The 15,675-nt window shown below is 32.8% G+C and overlaps 1 protein-coding gene across 14 annotated transcripts in view; it reads right to left on the reverse strand.

Moving 5' to 3' along the window:
* SLC4A10 (solute carrier family 4 member 10) overlaps nt 1-15,675 on the reverse strand; it is a 356,421-nt gene that overhangs the window by 261,921 nt on the left and 78,825 nt on the right. For 8 of the 14 annotated variants that reach the window (XM_030796798.1, XM_030796796.1, XM_030796789.1 and 5 more), the window contains exon 2: nt 6,606-6,741. The exons of the other annotated variants lie outside the window; for them this stretch is intronic. In XM_030796798.1, coding sequence (XP_030652658.1) covers nt 6,606-6,686 — 81 coding nt within the window. In that variant the 5' untranslated portion in view covers nt 6,687-6,741. The remainder of the gene's footprint in view (nt 1-6,605; nt 6,742-15,675) is intronic. 14 annotated transcript variants of the gene reach the window in all.

A 15,675-nucleotide genomic window follows, 5' to 3' on the forward strand; every position in this document is an offset into this window, starting at 1 on the left:
ACCTAGGTGATGGGTTGATAGGTGCAGCAAACCACCTTGGCACACATTTACCTACATAACAGACCTGTGTATCCTGCACGTGTACCCCAGAACTTAAAATAAAAGTCACAATTCTTCCATTAAGTCTTTCACAGTAGTTTCAGTTTACCTTCATGTCTTTAGTCTCAATTTGGCATTTAGAATATACTAATTTATACATAGCTATCTAATTCAGGTGTCTCTACTCTAAACAGTATGAAACAGTAGTTAAGACCAACAGCTGTAGAGCTAGACTTTCTGGGTTTGAAACTCAAATCGTCCTATCCTTTGCTGGCAATTTTGATCTTGGGCAAGCTACTAAATTTCTTTTTCAGTATACTATATATACTTAAGGTAGAATTTATACATATGTAGAGACATACATACATACTAAAATTGTGTTTACATAGGATGTATAGTATGTGTGTGTATATATATGCATATACACACAAATATACACATACATATTTGTAGCTTTTACCTAGTTCAGTGGGGATAATTATAATAACCAATGTTTATTAAGCTAGGCACTGTATCAAACACTCTAGGCACTGTTTGAAGTATTAATTTATTAATTTATTTGATTTTTATTACAACTCTAGAGATTAACATGTTAGTGTCCTCATTTCACAGATGAAAACACTGAAGAAAAGAGAGATTAAGTAACTTTCCTAAGATAAAAATTGCCAGTAAAGTGGAAGGTATGGGATCATAACACAGGAGTCCCGCTCTGGAACCCTGGCTCCTTGCTACTGTGGTATACAGCTTTCCTCCATGTTATACAGTAGCCTCAATAAATTCTTATGAGATTAAATTGAATTTGGGGAAAAAAATGAGTGGGATAATGACATACATTTATATGCCACACATCATAATATGCTTCACTGGAACCAGTCTCTGTTACCTTTTAGAAAGAGCAGTTTCATGGAGGAATATTGAATTCTCCTTTAACTTATTCTTCTTATTAATCTTCCCGGATTGCCATTTTTAAAAGTCTTAAGGTGAAGAAAGGGTCCTTTTCCTCTAAATGCCTTTTATTTGCTTTTTGAGAAAGAAAACCATGTTTAAATGCTTAAACATTTTTAGAGCAACTCGAAACCCAATGATATTCAAGGTTTCTTTCAGAAATGGGACTATGATTCTAAAACAAGCACTGAAAATTTGTTGGGTTCCTACCAGGTGAATGGCTCTTTCCTAGGCAATGTGAAGTTGCAAAGATTAATAAGTACAACTTCACAAGAACTTCTAGAAAATACGACTTTCAAATAATGTAGATTTATACAGGAAGTACAGAGTATTCTCAGTTATATGAGTCTCCTATTGTTCTAAAAATAGAGTCAGATGAGCACCTGTGTCTAGTTTTATTTTAACTCTCCCTGTAGAATTCCAGGAGTTTTACTTCTGACATACTTTTTATGGATCATTTATACTAAGTGAGAGTAATAAGTTCCAATTTTTTCACAATTATCATGTACAAATGACGTCTTCCTGCATCTGATACCAAAAGTCACATCCCAGCTGTCACATCTAAAGGAAATCTGCTCTTGGAAGGTATCCAGCTTTTTTACTAACCTCAGGCAATACTAAAATGCCTCTGGTGTATGGAGTAGAAGAAGGCGATATTAAAAGTATTTGCAAACATGGTTTACTTTATGATTTTTAAATGAACAAAGAACAAAGGTAAAATATTCAGTGACTTCCGTGATTCAAAATGGCAATTTTAATTTCCAGTTTTCCCTAAGACAAAGTCCTTTTTATCCAACTATTCACCATAGTAACATGAGTATTCATTGTATTAAAATGATCCCACTAGATTGTCCTTGCTTTAGGAAATGTCAAAAACAAAGCCAAAGCTAAATCAGATTACGTACCAATAAAATGGAGTTTACATCACGGACAAGCAGGAGGTCTCTTAGGATCTGAAATCTAGGACTTTTGAGTGCTTGTGGATAGACTGAGAAATGCTCTCATGTGCAATTTTGATAGAAAATTTTATTAAAATCCTTCAGTTTGTTTCTACCCCCTACCTTGTCTACTAACTACTAAATCTACTCAGGAATTTAATTTTCATTCTCAAAGTCTCAAGAGGGTTAGAGCTCTGAAAATGACTTCAAAATATAGGTACTGCTCTTTTGGTTTTTTTATTTTATTTTTTCCAGGAATAAGTACATCAGCAAACAAATGTTCTCAGTTTAGAAATCATAATCTAGCATTCAAGATTCTACACTTATCTGGTCCCAACAATGGTAAGTCTAAGTTATCCCACTAGGCTATAGCCAAAATGAACTATTCTATTATTTGCTTTCTGCCTCCCTACCTTTAATGATGTTGTTTCCTCTGCCTGAAATGACCTTTTCTCTATGTTGGCCAGTCTTCAAGACCTACCTCATGGCATTCACTACTTTCCATATTCTGCCATAGTTACTTGTATTTTGTAGTTACAACCCATTACCTGTGACCTCCTGAAGGCAGAAACCTACAGACTTTTATATCCTTGCCAAGTACAGTTCTTTCTAGACCATTGTAGGGTTTTGTATATTTGTTTTTAAAAATTGCATTATTCTGAGATTCAACTGACTCTGTGCCAATTTGGGGGAAACAGCAGCACACTGAGGAAATTTCTTCAGAGAAGAGGAGTGAAATTCAGAGATGTAACAAAATGCCATATTTAAGCATGTAAATTTAATCCAAATATATTACTCACTTGTCTTTGAAGTTTATTGAGAATTTTAAGCAGATAAATATTTTTACATTAAATAATCACCAGCAATTCAAAATATTATACTCTATCAAATGGGAACTTGAATTGTTCTATTTATATATGCAGTATTCTATTTATAATATATTTCATTTAGTGTTTCATCTAGAATAAAAATGCCAAGAAATAAAATTATTAAAAACAAGTTGTGTTTGACTTTCAGTAAAATTTTTCGTCTTGGACATTTTTGATGACTAAGTATCACTAAATCTATGCTAGGTAAATTTGCCCCGTTATTTTCTTTAAGCCTTTAAAGAAAGGCTTTTTTTTACCCATTAATTTTAGTCTTAAACAATAAACAAGAAACACCTTAAGTTGCTGCTAAATTTTCCCAAAGTCCTAGTAATCTTTCACTCATGAATAAAGTAGTTGGTGTAATACAGAGAAGCAAAGAATCTGCACACATAGAATTCTAAGAGAGTTTGAATCAGCCTAGCAGGTAGATGTAAAGTTTAAACACAAAATCTTTCATCAAGTCACAATTCTTATCGTCAGTAAATGTTAGAATTGAATCAGATATAGCGTGTTGTTCTTTGTTTGCATTTTTATAACTATCTTTATTTCAGTGTAGCATATATTTTTGGCTGAATTTCTTATTTGATAAAGAGAGTAAGGGAGAGGGAACAAAACTAAACTGCATGATGACTGTTACAAAGTCTTGCCAATAGCCCATCCAACCTCTTAGAATGTCTATAACAAAGTCTGTCAACAAAGGATGTTGACAATAATATGTCTGCTATATGTCAGGTACTCTTGTGTTTCACATACATTAACTCGCTTAATGTTTACCACAACTCTTTGAGGTAGGTGCCATTATTATCCCTGTATTACATATCAGGAAACAAGCCAAGATCATACAACTAGTAAGTAGCATAGCTAAGATTTGAACCCAGAGAACATGGCAGTCCAGACACTGAACCATTCCACTAGGCTCTTACTGCAGCCAGCTGTTATAAACCAGAAGAATTTGCAAATCCATTTTCTATTGCTCTAATACAAGGAAACAGGCACTTTGGAGGCACTATCAGGCAGCATGCTCCAGTTTGGGATTCTGGGGAAACAAGGGCTTTGCATCTTCTCTACCCACCTTCCTGCAACTTTCAGCAAACATATTGGAATGAAAGAGAAGAGAGTAATGCCTGACTGTTCACCAAACAGCAGCTAAGGTCCACTTCCATAATTAGTTGGTCCTGATCCGCTTTCTCAGAGCCTGGGGTAAATCCTATTCCCCCATTTTATTCAAAGGACTCTCCAAATGACCTAGTTAGTAACAGACACTTCCATATTTGCTACTCTTTATTTCCAAGTTTTATCCCTATAAAGTCAAAACCCCTTCCATAATGCTTAATTACCCACACTGAGCCTGGAATTAGACAGGATTGATCAAGTCTCTATGTTGAGCTGATACTTCTGCCTCCTGCCAGTGGACTGGGTCCACCTTCAGTCTCATACTGACAATGATGGCTTATACAACATGCAAAGCTATTTTACTGATTCACAGTTTGTAAAGCCCTATACAAGAAATTATGCACTCTAAAAGTCTTTAATGCAATTTTCAATAAAGTTATGGGATGCATAATTATACAGTTTGACCTAAGCCTTCATTTATCTAATATCAAGAAATTTACATGAGGAAAAAAAGGTTACATGTAACTCCTTCTAGAATTCATCAGCTTATAGATTAAGTTAAAACTGATTGTAGCATACTGCCTATCAAAAGTCAATTCAAAATGTGAACACAATTTATTGTATACATTTTCTAATCTCCTTGAAAGCAGGAAATGACTTTTTCTTTTCTGCATTCCTCATAACACCAAATACACACAGTATCATGCAATGATCAGCCTTTACTATGTTTACTGAATTGAAGAATTACTCAAATAGTTTATATAAGCAGCTTACCTTTAAAACCTTTATGATGTATAATGAAATGCATGTAAAATAGTATAAACAAAGGCGATCTTTGTAAGAAAGATGACCAATCATTACTGGGCAAGTTTACAATCAGTTTTATCATTCCAAAGGTCAAGATTATCTTGCCACGCAAGAAGAAAGATTGACATTGCATTTAACTACATTCTAACCAGTCTTTGCTTTTTATTGTAGTATGTTTTGAAATAGTAACAGAGAAAAATTTCTCTGATTTGCCACAGAAATGACAATTCTAAAATAGTAATTTTTTTCCACCTTACAAAATTATCGAGATATCCTCATTTAAATGCCACTAAAGGAAAGTAACCAAAAATCTTTACAGTTTGGTTCTCTTGAAAGGTCAGGAATACAGTGAAAAATAGCAGAATGCTGTGAAACCAATACCAAGAGGAATCCCAAAGCAATGCCAAGAAACAGAATGTACTCATAATGACTAATACATGCAAATACTGGAAATAAATTCTAACAGATTAGACAGGTTTTGTTGCAATTAAAAGGTATATTCAAATCATTTCAAAATTAATCAAGCTTAAGAATATGCCAATCTTCCCTACTAATAAGAATATAAGCTGGCTAAGTAGCCTGAATAACATATAAATTATAGTCAATATCAATAGGCAGAATGTGTTTTTAATTAAAAAGGAGAAACCCCTTAACTGAATCAATTCATTGTTTCAGACTTCCTTAAATATATTCATTTTTTAATCTACGTCATTTCACCCTGATAAGGCATTAAATTACAATCAGGCTACAGAATCATGAAGACAAAATCATCTTGCTGCTGAGAACTGCTGCAACATGTTTCTGTCTTTTTGATCATTTAATATGGAGTACCTGAAAAGTTCTCTAACATTGAGGCAGAAGTATGTACAATATTTTAAAAAATAAAATATATTTCCTTCAAAATCTGAATGTCAAATATAGGTAGTTTCTTATCCAAGTATATAATTCTGAGGATATGCTATAACAAATCAAAGTTAAATGCATTATATATAACTTGATGGGTGAAAATAGTTTAAAATAAATGGCAGAGTTTCAGTACAAAATGGACATTGAAATCCAAATCATTTACATGTTTAACATAGTCAAGTATTTTCAGTTTGAAAATGAAAGTAAGCAAAGGACGAAGCTCTCAGGGTCAAAAAATCTTCAACAAGCTTAAATGTCACAAGCTTTCTTTGTGAAAAACAGATTTATAGTCTGCTTTCTTCTATGAACAATGTGTTAGTATATATCTACTTTAAAAGCACCAAGAGCGTCAATATTTCAATAGATCTGGGAAAAGATTAAAACCAATGTCTTTAAAACAGTTCAGATAATGCAACATAAATTTCAGGAAATTAGTTTATAGGTCAGATGCTGACAAAGATGATTCTATTCACCAAACTTTCTTTGCTATGTAGCACACTACAATGATAGTAGCATCAGTTTCTATGGTTAAGAAATTCCAAATAATAAAAATATTTGTAATATATCACTATCTGTAAGCAGCTAGCTATGATGTATCCTTATCAGTTTGATCAATTTATACTATTTTTATCACTCGAAGTAAAATATAAAGATTGACTCTATTCAGGCTTAATCTGGAAAAATCTGAAGCGCCCCAAACCTTGCTTTTAATCACATTCAAAGAATCTCTTCCTTTACCGCCCTCTCCCACAAAAAGCTAAAGTAAACACAAATTTAAACACATACACACACACACACAGGCACACACATACACACACATTTCTAGTAATCATATTGTTTAACTGCCATAAATCTTACTTGTTCAAATATCCTAAGGAAAGTCTGACAATAAACAATTACATTAATGAATATATTTTCAATGAGTAAGAACGAGAAAAAGCAAACACCCTACATTCTAATATTATCATCATAATTCATGAGGTCATACCTGATGACTTAGAGATTGAAAAGGCTCACAGGTTCCAGACTGCATGACCTTTCTATTTCCAGAAACCCCTAAAGACTGCATTTCCTGTCTTACAAAAGATAATCACAGCCATCTCTATGTCTCAGCATCTTCAGGGCTAGTGAAAAAAATATCAAACAGCAGATCTGTCCATCAGTATTTGTTTAAGCCATCATCAAGATATCAAATCATGTATACTATTTATCGTCTCCCCTGTGCAGTTACAAACACCCCATACTAAGGGAGACTGACACAGTTGTATTTGCTGATGCTGCTAATGCTGTCTGAAAACTGTAAGCTTACTGCTTAGAGCAATTCTGCATCATCGAAACAGAGAATGAGCCACATCCTTCAGATTTCCCATTTCTGATACTATGAAGATTTCATTTGCCAAGGAGACTCGAATGTTTTCAGTCCTTTAAAAATAAGCAGTTCTCCATTTAATTAAGTATCCAATGTGTCTGATGCAAATACCATGTTAAAATGTCAACTCTTAATTATTAGGCAGCTTTCTCTATATGTGACGAAGTTTTAGGCTTTATGACTTACCAAGCAAAATTATACTCTCTTAAAGGACTGTTCCCTCCAAACTCTGAATATCGTCACTTACCCACCCATCAAAATGATGAGTGCCTAAAAAGGATTTTTATTTTGGCAATCTTTAATAGTTGTGTAAATAGTAAATAGGTAAATACATATTCACCTTTTAATTTTCAGGAATTTCATTTATGTTTCAGATTCTTCATACCAACATACATTTTATATTTTTATTTAATTTCTTCTTCTAAAGAGTTTAACATGCAAAAGATTTACCAAGCAAAATTGTACTCTCTTGAAGGAAACTTCCCTCCAAATTATGGGTATCATCACTTATCCACCCATCAAAATGATGAGCGCCTACACAGGATTTTTATTTTGGCAATCTTTGATAGTTGTGTAAATAGTAAATAGGTAAATACATATTCACATTTTAATTATCAGGGATTTCATTTATGTTTCAGATTCTTCATACCAACATACATTTTATCTTTTTATTTAATATCTTCTTCTAAAGAGTTTACATGCAAAAGATAATGTGGCATTATCAAATTCTAAAACTGCACGGTTAAGTCTAGTAATGAAACCTACGTAAGTTATTGGCATTTTTACTGTGGATTTTCACTGTGTCTGATTTATCAAAGTTTGAGTACTGTTTCCTTTTACCACAACATAGCAGAATCAGGGAACTTAAAGACTGATAAAGTGTTCTAATATAGAATCAATATCTCAAAAATTATGATTGGAAATGCTTTCTCTTTACCGTGTGACAAAAGGTTGTGTTTTATAAATAAAGAAAACACAAACCAAAAAAAAAAGACTAAGATTATAGTCAATTCAGCTACATTCAAAATTAAGACACCAAGTACAACATATTATCCTGAAACAGCCCTCACATTATGAACAGCCTGAATTCATGACTCTATGAACACTTTATTTACCTATGAATAGTTTCCCTTTTTTCACTCATAACATTTGATGGAGACTAGTCACAATGAGTCTTAAGAAACTGGGCTGATCCAAATTATACCTTTAGAAAAACTACTGCCTCTAACTGCACAGGTTGGAGACACAGAGCTTGGTATTCTGCTGTATGTATACTATAACACATCTGAATGAAAAATCACGTGTAAACAATATTTCTATCTATGTAGTATTTACCCTCTTATTATAATCAAAATAGGTACTCATCCTTTAAGACCTATCTTTTCAATAAAGCCTTCCTAAGCTACATCGTCTCTCTTTCTATATTCATTCTTTCCTGTAGAAAATATTGAACATCTTCTATGTGTCAGGTACTATATAGGTGCTAGGGACTCCATAACAAACAACACAAAACCTGCCATCACAGAAAGCAGATAAATCAAACAAGTATGTTTTAACTGAAGAATTATAAGTTGATATGAAAGCCGTAGCAAGGCATCTTACCCTAATCTAGGGATCAGAAAGGATTTCCCTAGGGAATCTCCTGTTAATACAGAAGATTCTGATCTAGTCACATTCAAGGAATGGCAGATACAGCATAGGTTAGACCATAAAGTGTAAGAACCGAGGGAAGAGATGAGAAGTGAGGCCCAGTCACGGTAAGCGTCAGGAGCCATTTAAAGAGTGTGAGTTTTACCCTTAGGGAAATGAGAAACCGTCAGCATAATCAGGTTTAAAATATCCTGGCTACTCTATAGACAATCAATTGAGTAAAACAAAACTGGAGGAGGGGAGACAAATTAGGAGAATGTTACATAATTTCAATCAGGGGATGATGATGGCCTGAACCAAAGTGGCAATAGGAATGAAGAGAAATGAATAGATTCCAGATACACATCTTATTGAAAAAAGATAGAATTCAGGGATTGAATGTGAGAAATGAGGAAAAGAGAAACGTCAAGCAAGGTTCATTCCTAATCTCCTATATTATTACATATCAAAGTTATTAAATGAATCAATAATGAAAAACAAGAAAATTGAACTTTTCCTTCAGGTATTTTGTCACAGCAAGAATACAAACATTGATATTTTTATCATTCTTTGGATGTTATTAATTAGTATACATAATCCAATTTCCTTCAGTGTTTTCTTGTAAGCACAACTGATCTTTGCAATAAAAACATGAAACCTGAGTGCAAAGCAGCTCTTAATCTCTCTACTATCTAGTTGATAAGATCTATTTAATCCAAAAATTACTTAACATCTATTACTTGACCCTCTTAATAGTAATTTAACGCAATTAATTACTAAAAACTATGATACCCCGTTTTTAGAAAACCACTACTCTGACACAAATTATTTACTCATACGGTATGTTACTCATACCAGTGTTATTAAGATATGGTCATAATAGTAAAGCAGAACACCTCTAGATTTTCCCTAACAAGACTTAAAAAATATTTGATAAAAGAAATGAAGAGTAGCCAAAACCTAGCAGAACACCTTTGGGCTGAATGAAAAGAGAGCCAAAAGAGTGTATCTTAGTCCGTTTGGGCTGCTATAACAAAATACCACAACAACAAATATTTATTTCTCACAGCTCTCGAGGCTGAGAAGTCTCACTCTAACCTCACATGGCAGAAAAGGGGGCAAGGCAACTCTCTGGGGCCTCTTTTATAAGGGCACTAATTCAATTTATGAGGGCTCTGCCTTCATGGTCTAATCACCTCCTAAATGTCTCACCTAATGCCATTATATTGGTGATTACATTTTCAACATATGAACTTTGAAGGTGCAAGAACATTCAGACCACGGCAGGGTAAAAAGCATACATCGAGGGTAACTCTATTTATTTAATGCACATAAGAACATCTCAAATAATAAAAGATTAGCATCTTAAAAAAGCAAGAACTTCTTTATAATAATTACTACTCATTTAGCTCTTGCTTTTCATCTCTAAGGGATCATGTGATCCAATGCACTTATTTTACAGATGGAGAAAACTAAAATCTAGGGAAGTTAAGTGACATACCCAAGGTCAGTTATTAGTAGGGCCAAGGTCAAAATTCAGAATTCCTGTTTCCTAGTTTTCCCCAATATAAGTCACTGTTTGAAATTATATTTTTGTATAAATATACTATATCTTAGTAATTCAAATAACATTCATTTTAATATTTTTAGGTTGAGAAACAGTAAAAAAAAATAAGAATCACAAGTTTTCTATATTAAAGTTACTTTTACCATAAAGAATTTACTTTTTATTTGTACTAAAAAGTGACTTGCTTCAAATACCTCAGTAAATACAAGTAATTCATTTTGTTTTACATACTACTGCTTTAAAAAGTGTAAATTAGTTTATCTTCTCAAAATAACTTGGCAAAATGTATATGAGTCTTAAAAATGTTCAGTCATTCACCTTAGTATTTCCTGTCTGAAGGCAATAGTGCAGATTAAGACTTATGCTCAAAGATGTTTAGTGCTACATTATTTAAAAGTAAAGAAAAAATAGAAACAATAAAAGAAAGTTTAATTAAATTATGGAACACTGAAAGTGTAATGCCATGTAACCACTGAATATTAAGAACAAAAGATGTTAATGATAAAGGAAAATATATAGCATAATAGCATATTAAATGGAAAGCAAGATCCCAATATATTTGTGGGGTAAAACCTCAACTATGTAAAACATACACCAAAAGAAATAGACAAAATGTCTGATTTTTTAAAGATGGCTCCCAATATGACTCATCTTATAAATATATACCTACAGACCTCATTGTTTTTCATAAAAACAGAAACTAGTTTCTTTGGAGTATTTCAATAGTTCAACAAATACCCCTGTTTCTCATGTGCTTCCTCTTTTTACTAAAAATTTTGCTTCAGATTTCAGTCTTTCTAATGTTGTACTCATATTTCTGGTCTAATTTCATAAAAAATATTCAAATCTACTTTCATTGACTATCTAAACTTTAAAAAAATCATTCCTTATGTGCTTTGCATATTATTTATTATGTGTGTGTGTGATTGATTGTTTACTTTCACACTTTATTTATACTGGGCTAAAGCTGGTACAGACTGTTTTTGACAAATTAGCTCTCACAACAGTTTTAGTGCTATATGAAAAAACTGGAAAAAAAATTGTATGGCATAACTTTTTGACACTATTTGTCTAACTAATCATTGTTAGTTAGATTTGATCTTAAGCGGTTTTCACTAACAGCAGGACAATAGAAAGCACTGAGAGTACTGCCGAGTACCTACTTCTCTTTTTCTGAGAAGTGATGAAACTACCATATTTTCACATTTACGAGGAATATAGTTGAACTTGGGGGCATAGGTCACCATGTATGTATAGTGTACAGCAAAGCTAGTAGGAAAGAACACCTTATAGATGGAGGCTGGCCATTTCTATTGAAATCCTAATTATTATGGCAAATAATCAATGCTGCCTATTGGGGTAGATGTTGTAGGGTGTCACAACACATAGGGTCAGTTCAGATGAAGTGTTTGTGCCTCAAATAAAACATCTTTGCCTTTCTAAACAGGTAAAGATATGGTATCCTCTCAATATACAAATGACTGCAGCAAACCTTAATAATACATCATTTCTTTTTTTTACTCCAGTTATTAACAGATTCCATTTTTTTCTAATTTCATCATCATCAGTAAAACTGTATAGGAGATCACCCAATAGAGGAAAATAAGAGATGTAATAATCTTCTAGATAATACTGATTTTGTATTTGACTAACTTTTTATACCAGTTACAAAAGTGCTTCATATCTATACAGACAGAAGAAAACATAAAGATCAAAAAGGTGGGGAGAATCAGTCATAAAATTTCATTATACAGAGATAACCATTATTGATATTTTAGTTTTAGTATTTTAAATAATATACACCTAAAATGATAGTAAACTATTCATCTTTACCAAGTATTATATTAACATTTTCTTACATCAATAAGCATTTTTCTATAACATAATGTTTAATGGCTAACTGATATTCTATCAAATAGAGGTACCATACTTTATTGAACCAATCTCCTATTCTTAGACTTTTCCATTTTTTCCATTTTTCAATATTATAAATAACAGTGTAATAAACATCTTTGTGCACATAGCCTTACATATATCCTCTATTTTCTTAGAATAAACTCCAATAAGTAAACTTACTAGATCAAAGGATATTAATGTTTTTGAGGCTTTGGGTAAAAATTGCTGAATTTCCCTCCAGAAGGGTTATATCTATTTACCATCTCCAATAGAAATATCTTGTTTCCTCATAGTCTTGCCAAAACTGTGTTATCACACAGTCTCTATGTAGAATAATGGTCTCAAAAAGTTAATATGAAAATGGAAAAGGAAAGGTAGGCATACATTAACACAAAGGTTTAAATTAACTATAATTAAACCAAATAGACTTATCTTGTAGGTTTTCTAACAGTAACAACAAAAACTTAGGATAAATAAAGCATCCTTGTTTCTATGCTTATAGACAAAGATACACTGCTAATCCATAGAGAACACACTTAGGATTGTAAAGCAAAACAACTCTTTGAATAGAAGTTATTAAAAGATGGCAAAGCAGACTAATTGAAAACCAATGCAATGATAAATGTAGACATAGACTTTATTTTTTCTCTGTGACATCTGCAGAATGAGTGGACCTAGAGAGAGGGAGTCATTTTCCCAGAGCAAGCTATTTTACTCATTGAAACAGAAAGACAGATTTTTGTAGCCTTAGGAAACCTTCCAAATGACTATCAGATATACCTTCAGCCAAGGAATAACTTGGGAGGACCAACAAGCCACCAATAAGTCTCCAAAATACCATGTGTAAAGACAATATTTTTTAATGTGTCAACTTATTCTCTCCAAGCACTATTTCAGTGCTAAGTAAATGATAGGAAAATATAAATGAAAATTTGCAATGTATTTAATCTTTAAAAGTTTTCATTGTTTAAAAAATCCAATGAAATAATGATCCTTTAGTGAAATTTTTTGATAAACTTAGCTATCATTAAAATGCAATCTTGGCTTATTTCACTTAACATAATGACCTCCAGTTTCATGCACGTTGCTGCAAATGACAGGATTTTGTGCTTTTAATGGCTATATAATATTTCATTGTGTATATATACCACATTTTCTTTATCCATTCATCTGTGGTTGGACACATAGGTTGATTCCATATCCTGGCTGTTGTGAAATGCTGCAATAAACATGGGAATGCAGGTATCTCTTCAATATACTGATTTCCTTTCTTTTGAGTATATACTCAGCAGTGGAATTGAGTCATATGGTAGTTCTATTTTTAGTTTTTGAGGAACTTCCACGCACTATTTTCCATAGGGGCAGTACTACTTTGTATTTCTACTTACAGTGTACCAGCATTCCCCTTTCTCTGCAGCCTGGCCAGTGTCCATTATTCTTTGTCTTTTTGATAATAGCTATTTTAACTGAGGTGAGATGATATCTCATTGTGGTTTTGATTTGCATATCTCTGATGATTTCACATTTATATGTGGGAGCTAAAATATGGATCTTTTGGGGGTAGAGAGTAGAATGGTGGTTATGAGAAGCTAGGAAGGGTAAAAGGAAGGGGGATAAACAGAAATTGGTTAATAGTTCAAAACTAAAATTAGATAGAAGGAATCAGCTCTAGTATTCACTGTTATACTAGGGAGATTATAGTCAACAATAACTTACTGCATATTTCAACATAGCTAGAAGAGAAGAATTGGAATGTTCCCAACAAAAGAAAAGATAAATGTTTGAGGTGATGGATATCCCATTTATCCTGATGTGATCATTACAGTTGTATGCTTGGATCAAAATATCAAATATATCCCAAACTATGTACAACTATTATATATCAATTAAAATTGGTTTAAAATTTTAAATGAAAATAAATAATCAGTGTGCCGTGAAAAAATGCAATTTTGGCAACACTACAATTGTACTTAAAGTGATAGTTATGAAAGCTAAAGACAGGTTTTGTCTTTTTAAATTCTAACACAGACACGTTCACGGATCATAAATAAATATGATTGTTAACAGCAAAAAACACCTAAAAGAAAAAACTAGAAACCCTCAAAACTCACCCTTTATTTGTCAAAAGGACTCATATGTCTGTGCTTAGAAACACAGGCTATGGAGGCAGACTACCAATTTCAAATCCTGGTTTTGCCCTTGGGATCTGCATATATGCTTTCTGTCTCAGTTTTCTCAAGTGTAAAATTATGATAACCCTAGGTGGATTGTTGTGCAAGGATTAAATGTGATTACTACATGTGAAGCAGGTAGTGCACTGCCTGTCACAGAGTCATTGCTGAATATATTTTTGCTACTATCATTCTAAAAAAGATTGACTTGTTATAGTATCAAAAAAAGAAAAAACTGTATAAACTAAGATTATGAAATAATCAGACTGAATCAGACACAAAATACATGGCTGAGCAGTAGTTTCCAAGATCTGAGAATAAGAATGTAGACACTACAGAGCACGTAGAGCAGAACCTGTTATAAAAAAAAAAAAGTGCAGTGCTATAACATAGCTTTTATATCCTGATGCCTTTTGAGTCAAATACTGACTAAATCTTGGATTCACCAATTAGTAACCATGAGCAAAATTGCTTGAGCTTCCAACCTTAAGTTTCCTCATCTGTAAAATACAGTTAATATTGTTTTACCTCATAAAGTTATTTTGAAGGTTAAAGAAGACAATATACATAAGGCAATCAACGTAGTCTAGCAAATATAAGTTCAATAAATGATGTTATTTTATTATTGTTATCATCTTCACTACTAAGGGAAGATCCAATGGATCATTTAAAAAGTCAATAAGCTAAATGTAGGAGAGAAAGTACATAACGGAGGATGATCAGTTCCTTCCTCTTTCCACATCCAATGGCCATTTCTCTATCCTCATTATTCTCAACATTGGCAACATTTGCCTCACAATCCTGGCACACAGAAATTACTGAATAAATGCGATGGCTATATGAATGACCACCTAGTTACAAAATCCAGTAACCTCTCTTTAGTCTTATTTTCTACCTGTCCAAAACCACTATGTCACTAGCTAGTCAAAAACTCTCTATAGGTTTCCTAAGCTAGTATTTGATGACCTCCATAACTGATCCTGACAGATCTTTCCAATCTCATCAACCACTACTGGCCTTTATTTGTCAGTTACTCTGTCTAAACCCAATAGCTCACCATTCCCAATAATCACTCTGTGTTTTAAGGCCTCAAGTTTTGTTCATGCTATTACATCTGATCTTGGTTCAGATCTTAGTGCTGCCATTTAATAACTGTAGGACATTTTCCCAGTTACAAAATTTCTGTGGACCTCAGTTTCCATATCAATATAGTGTAGATAATAACAGTATGTATCTACATAGCATTTGTTGAAAAATTAGATTAACTAAAATTATAAAGTGCTTAATTCAAAAAGTGCTTCAAATCCAGGAAATAAGAAGTACTTAACAAATGTTCTTCTTGTTGTTGTTAGAATACAGGCCTCTCTCCTTCATCTCCATAGTTTTAAATCCTATCTATCCATCAAAGTTTAACAAAGAACATCTT

Source organism: Nomascus leucogenys, chromosome 17 (assembly GCF_006542625.1).
Source record: "Nomascus leucogenys isolate Asia chromosome 17, Asia_NLE_v1, whole genome shotgun sequence".
Classification (NCBI taxonomy): domain Eukaryota; kingdom Metazoa; phylum Chordata; class Mammalia; order Primates; family Hylobatidae; genus Nomascus; species Nomascus leucogenys.